The 6,980-nt window shown below is 48.8% G+C and overlaps 1 protein-coding gene across 1 annotated transcript; it reads left to right on the top strand.

Annotated features, from left to right (window-relative positions):
• Positions 1-2,441: 2,441 nt before the first annotated feature.
• On the top strand, positions 2,442-6,980 carry LOC119356076 (protein ALTERED PHOSPHATE STARVATION RESPONSE 1-like). The gene is made up of 4 exons (XM_037622976.1): positions 2,442-3,963; positions 4,055-4,227; positions 5,396-5,619; positions 5,986-6,980. Exons 1-4 carry the CDS (start codon positions 2,811-2,813, stop codon positions 6,719-6,721), a joined length of 2,286 nt encoding a protein of 761 aa, XP_037478873.1. The 5' UTR covers positions 2,442-2,810; the 3' UTR covers positions 6,722-6,980.

The raw sequence follows: 6,980 nt of genomic DNA, 5'->3' as shown, positions 1-6,980 counted from the left end.
AGCAGCTTGTTTCTTATGAGCAGGGAAATATTTAGCAGAGAAGTAATAAATCATATCCTGGGGACTACGCACACAACCAGGATCAAGAGAATTAAACCATATCTTAGCATCACCCTTTAAGGAGAACAGAAATATTTTAAGGATATAAAAGTAGCGAGTTCTCTCGTCATTAGTGAACAGGGTGGCAATATCATTTAATTTAGTAAGATGTGCCACAACAGTTTCAGATTCATCACCATGAAAAGGATTAGATTCAACCAAAGTAATTATACCAGGATCGATAGAGAATTCATAATCCTTATCGGTAACACAAATAGGTGAAGTAGCAAAAGCAGGGTCAGGTTTCATTCTAGCATTTAGAGATTGCTTGTTCCATTTAGCTAATAACCTCTTAAGTTCGTATCTATCTTTGCAAGCAAAAATAGCTAAGGAAGCTTCTTGCTCAAAAATATAACCCTCAGTAATAATAAGTGATTCTTCATCATCACTTTCATCAGTATTATCAGATTCAATATTTTCACCAAGTGGCACAGTAGTATCAAGCATAGAAGTAGTTTCATCATAAGTATCATGTGTAGCAGAAGTGGCATCATCAATAACATGCGACATATTAGAACGAATAGCAGAAGCAGTTTTAGGTGTCGCAAACTTACTCAAAATAGAAGGTGAATCAAGTGCAGAGCTAGATGGCAGTTCCTTACCTCCCCTCATAGTTGAGGGATAGATCTTGGTTCTTGGATCTTTCAAGTTCTTCATAATGATAAGCAGATATAAATCCCAAATGATTCAAAGAATAGAGCTATGCTCCCTGGCAACGGCGCCAGAAAATAGTCTTGATAACCCACAAGTATAGGGGGTCGCAACAGTTTTCGAGGGTAAAGTATTCAACCCAAATTTATTGATTCGAAACAAGGGGAGCCAAAGAATACTCTCAAGTATAAGCAGCTGAGTTGTCAATTCAACCACACCTGAAAACTTAATATCTGCAGCAAAGTATTTAGTAGGAAAGTAATATGATAGTAGTGGTAACGATAACAAAAGGTAATAATAGTAAAAGTAGTGTTTTTGGTATTTTGTAGTGATGATAGAAATAGCAACGGAAAAGTAAATAAGCTTGTGAGAGGTTATAGAACTGAAAGTAGAACCGTCGTTTGACTTAACTCTGGCTTGTGAGAGGTTATAGATCTCTGTAATACGAACCGTGGCTTTACCACTTGAGTAATACAAAGTTCACCCAAAAAAAATCGTTTCGATACTTCATTTTTTGTCAGTAAATTCATGCCTTGTCGAGAAAAAGAAAACGCAGCTCCCCAAAAGCTGGTAGCATATGTCCACTGTTGCAGCCGTCCATGTAAAGGCGTCATTTATGTACGGTACACTAGGCCATCACCGCAGCTCCCTAGAGTAGCTTATGACCTTATGTGCACGTCAAACGCAATGTTTGACGTAACAAGTCATGAATTTACTACCACCAGCTCGAAGCTACTCTCCTCCACTGTACTAATTCGGCGATATGACCCGTGGCGTTACTTCCCGTCCCAAATTCAATGCTCCTCCGTTGGGACGGAATCACAGAGCTACAGTACTAGATTAGTGTAAAATAAAGAAGGGAAGTTGAAGAAGGTTTTTTTTTGCGGTGTAAAATAAAGAAGGGAAGTTGAAGAAGGTTAGTAGGTAGTTAGCAGGTTTTTACTGTTGATATTTACTGTATATGTAAATAATTTAAAATCAATTTTATTTCACCATCAACTTAATTGTCTGGAATTACTATAAATGTATACAGTACATTATCAATTTACAAATTAATTTGAGTCATTTTAGCCTTAATCATATGAATAGAAAGAAGAAAAGTTAGGGTACCCTAACTTTTCTTCTCAATGTTAAAGGACCCGGTTCCGGTTGGGACGAGCGTATCCAAGCTGCACTCGTAGATAAGCATCTCACCCTTGAGTGCCTCAAAGCTTAACCGGTCACAGATCATAGCGCATGCTTCCTGCCAAAACTGTACTACGTAGCAGCAGCAGCCAAATGTTGGTCTTGTGTTTGCAAGCGCCGGATGGAGGCAGCACAGAGCAGAGCAGCGGCAGGCAGTCTACAGCGGCGCTGCACCCCGGCCAACCGGCACGACCCAGCAAACCTCACACCTGGTAGTAGATCCACGGAGGCCAGGCAGTACAGGCGTCCGTCAATGCACCGCGCCAACAAAACCGTATGCCCCCAAACCCAAGTTAACCCAACGCCGGGAAGATTAGGGATCCGAGGCCGCCACCACTCTCCGTCACTCGCTCCCTTGCCCTTTGACAAAGGAAGGGGTCCCCTCCCCTCCCGTCCCTCCCATCCCTCGCTGCCGCGCAATCCGGTCCGTCCATCCAATGGTCACCGGATCCTCACATTCCCCGCACTGGCCGCCATGGGCTCTCCCCTCTGCTGATTCCACTTCCGTCCACGCCCGCGCCCCCACGGGACAAACGACAAGGCCCGCAAAAGAAAAGTGTAAACGATAAAAAAGAAGATCCTTCTCTTCCCTGCTGCCCCTCCGCGGAGACCTTCCCTGCGTCGCCTTCCCCCAACCCCCTCTCTGCCTCCTCAGCCGAGCTCAGCTCAGCCCAGCCCAGCTCCCCTACTCACTGCCCTTCTGCTTGTCCCCACGTCGCCATTGTCGCTCGGCCGCATTTCGCGCGACGGCGTCCTCGCGCCAACCGCACCGAACGCCATAATGCGGGGCGAGCAGTAGGTGGGTACACTACGATCGGCTCGAGCTCCTTTTTGTTTCTCCTCTGGGCTGGAGCGGCCCGCCCCGCGCGCGCGCGATGGGGTGCAAGGGCTCCAAGCTGGACAGCCAGGAGGCGGTGGCGCTCTGCCGCGGCCGCGCCGACCTCATCGCCGCCGCCGTGCGCCACCGCTACGCGCTCGCCGACGCGCACGCCGCCCTCGCCGGATCCTACGAGGCGCTCGCCGCGCCTCTGCACCTCCTCCTCCGGCTCCAGGCCGAGCCGCCGCGGCTCTCGCTGCCTGAGGACCGCAAGGGCGGCGGCCGTCGTGGCGGTATGCCGCTCCCGGACCGCCGTCATTCCTCGCATGTCGACTTCGAGCCCACGTCGTCCTCCGGATCCGACTCGGCCTCCTCCCCGCCCGGATCGCCTCCCCGCCGCGTCCCCGAGCAGCTGCTCCCGCAGCCGAGTTACTACGGGTACGCGCCCGAGCCAGCGTTCGCCTACCCGGCGCCGCCGCAGAGCACGATGCAGTTCTACTACGCGCGCAGCCGCCCGCCCCCGGCGTCGGTCGCCGTCGCGCAGCGCCCGCCGGTGTCGGAGCGCGCGCGCTACGGGGATTTCGATGCGGCAACTGCTGGCGGCGGCTACCCGCAGTATTACGCCTACGGCGGTGAGCCGGCCGCGGCAGCGCCGCCGCCACCGCCGCCGCAGAGGGCAGCGGCTCCGGCTCCGGCTCCACTTCCGCCGCCCAGGGAGAGCTCGTCGTGGGACTTCCTAAATGTGTTCGAGAACTACGACGACTCGTACGACGGCTACTACTACAACCCCACCACCACCGCGGCTGCCGCAGCCGCCGCGTACACGCCGAGCCGCAGCTCGCGGGAGGTGCGGGAGGAGGAGGGCATTCCGGAGCTGGAGGAGGACGACGAGGAAACAGTGGTCGTGAAGGAGATGGCGAGCGAGTACTCCACGGTTGGAACCGGCCGCAGCCATCGCGGCTCGTTCGGTCCTGTCAATACCATCCCGGAGGTCGACAACCGGAGGAATGTACAACGCAGGCGACCAGCATACCGCAATGTGGCCCCGCTGACACGAGAGCCGCCGGCGCAGAGGGTCGTCGGCAATGCGATGGACGCCGCCACCGCCGTTAAGACGCAGCTTGTCCGGGTGGCGGAGGCAGCAAGGGAGCTCGCGCCGCTGCTCGAGGTCGGGAGGCCGAGCTACCAAGGACGCAACTCGGTCTACCACGGTGAGCTACTAGTTCAGAGAGTCTGAATGATCTGATTCATTTTCATCTCAACATATCTGAATGATCTGACTCACTGTTTCATTGTTTGAAGCTGCTTCATCACGGATGATGTCCGCAATCTCTGTGGCGCATCTGGGGTGCAAAGACGAGGACATGTTGGGCATGGTGATTGGGGAAGAAGGCAAGGTGGTGGGCTCGTGGAGCTTATCCTTGACACTAGAGAAGCTGTACTTTTGGGAGAGGAAGCTGTATGGCGAGGTCAAGGTAAACTCATATTTCCGTTAAGCACCTTTCTATGAGTAGAAATGGTCTCCGATCTTGAGCTGTGATTTTAGTTCTTCATGAAATGTGCAAGGGAATTTGAGTAAGAATGCTTGTGAATATAACAGAAGGTAATCTATGCCAGGTTACAATTCTGTCGCTGAAAACAGTGTCATCTGGGTCCTCCGGCATGTTACCTCACCTTAATCTGAATCAACCTTTCCTAGGTGTGGTCTTCTGGATCTTTAGGTAGCTTTTTAATTTAGTCCAATGGCCTTTTTGTTTGAATAAAAGCATCTTGAGCTGAATAATGGAGTGGGCACCCTGCCCCTACTAGGGAAACTTAATCTTTTCTGTGGGGAGATTCATGTCAAGCAAAAGTCTTGCAATTTTTCAGCACCCACTAATTAAAGGCAAAACATTACTATTTTCACTTGTTGCTATTTATAACTGGTTGGTTGGTTCTGGTACTCGAGTAGCATGTTACCATTTTTGTGTGCACTTTAGGAGTCCAGGTGGTCTTGGCATGATAATAAATCAAGAGCAGTTTTAATATGGTCCCTCTTACCCCCGCTTTTCACATGAGAGGTAAGAGTATAAAATAGATCTGAGCCATTGATCTCATTAATTAATGGCCTGATTAACTCTTACCTTCTTACCTCACATGTAAAAAGAGGAGGTAAGAGGGACCATGCTAAAATTTGCCATAAATCAATGATCAATTAGATAAAGATCCACTATGGAAAGTATCTTTCTCAAAGCCTAATGGCTGGATATAGAAGAACTTGCAAGAAAACATGGTGCGGTTGCTTGAACAATTGAGATTAGGTCTACTGGTTTTCACCCTGGTTGCTAAAAAAGGATTAGGTATGCTAAGCTGGCTGTTCTTATTTTTTTCCTTCTATTTTGTAAGCTAGGTAAGAATTTACTATAGCTTCCAACTTTGTTAACAAGGTCATCGTATCAAAATGACGCAATCAACTTTTTTCTGACTGGATCTGCCACTTTATTGGAACTACTTTTGTACCATTGATTAGGGTAGTGTCCCATATCCTTTTTTTAAAGGATTAGTGTCCCATATGCTTCTAACTAGAACTACTGGTTCAATAGATCATGTCTATATGTATCCTACTTGACAGTATTTCTCCTTTGTGTGGCACTTCTCTTGTAGGCTGAAGAGAAAATGCGTTTACGCCTTGCCAAGAACTCTAAGAGACTAAAGCTTCTAGATCAAAGGGGTGCTGAAGCTCATAAGGTTGACGCAACTCGAAATTTGCTCAGGAAGCTGTCAACAAAGATAAGGATAGCTGTTCGTGTCATTGCCAAGGTTTCAAGAAAAATTAACAAAGTAAGGGATGAGGAACTAGTGCCACAAGTTAACACCTTGATCCAAGGGTACGTCTCCTTTTAAACTGTAGGATAATTGCTCTAATTTTCTCATTGTGTTTTCTGATTTCTTGCTGCAAAATGTTCTTTTCGGTCGGCCAGTCATAAGATATGAACTGTTAATTTCATCTTATGCACTGCCATATCATATGAATGGAGCACACATTTGAATCTAACGATGAAATCATACATTTACATCTAGGATTGTTCCAGGAGTCTGTCTTACTCTTGCATAATCTGTATTTCATTGTGAAAACATGTTACGCGCCGAAGATAAAAATTCCGATTGCTCTTCTGACATACGTTCTCTCTGAAGCTGTATCTATTTCTCATTAGGTGCAAGCTGATTCTAACAAACTGATCACCTCTTTTCAGGTTTGCAAAAATGTGGCAAGACAAGCTACACTCCTATCAGATTCAACTTCAAGTGATATCAGAAGCCAAAAACCTGGCTTCGGTCACATCAGGTGGAAACAACAGCCCTGGTTTAGCAATGGAACTGGAGCTAGAACTGATTAAATGGATCATCAACTTTTCCTCCTGGGTGAGCGCGCACAGGAACTTCGTAAAGTCACTCAATGGATGGCTAGCACTCTGCCTCAACTACGAACCTCAAGAGGCACCCACCTACTCGCCCGGGAGGATAGGCGCTCCGGTGATTTTCGTCATCTGCAACAAATGGTCTCAAGCCATGGACAGGATCTCGGAGAAGGATGTGGTCAACGCAATGCAGGCCCTTGTCTCGAGCGTGCGCCATCTTTGGGAGCAGCAAAACCTGGATCAAAGCGAAAGGATCGTCGCGGTTCGAGAGAGGGACAAGTGGATGAAGATGTTGGAGAAGAAGGCGCTGGAGATCAACAAGGAAGGTGACGAGTTGAACAGGAAGCTGGCCTTGGTGCCGGGCCAGCAGCAGGGCTTTCAGCGGTGCCCGACGATACGAACGTACGAGGCGCATTGTATCGACGGTAGCAGCGTGCACGTGAACCTGAGGCTGCTGCTTCAGGCTCTGGAGAGCTTTGCTGCCAGTTCCCTAGAAGCTTTCCAGGAGATACCGAGACTAGATGAAGAGACGACAAGGTCGTCGAGAGGGAGTTCGAGGGTGCCACGGTGACCTGCTTGTAAGGTGTTTTCCAGAACTTGCAATCTGTGGATTTGGATGAGTAGTCTGTAGTTTCATGCTGATGCTAGCCTGGTGGCGTTTTGGTGGGGGGATATACGGCGGTGCCGATATCCTCGTGTAATTAGCTTTTGTTTCACTGAAGCGTTTGTGGGCTAGTCTTGTGTAAGGTAAGGCTATGGTAGATTGGTGGTAGTATGGTGGTGTCTTCTTTTCTAATGGGAAGGCTGGAACCGGGTGATCGTGATCGTGC

This window comes from Triticum dicoccoides, chromosome 2A, assembly GCF_002162155.2.
Source record: "Triticum dicoccoides isolate Atlit2015 ecotype Zavitan chromosome 2A, WEW_v2.0, whole genome shotgun sequence".
NCBI classification, from domain to species: Eukaryota; Viridiplantae; Streptophyta; class Magnoliopsida; order Poales; family Poaceae; genus Triticum; species Triticum dicoccoides.
This window is presented reverse-complemented; position numbering and strand designations above follow the sequence as displayed.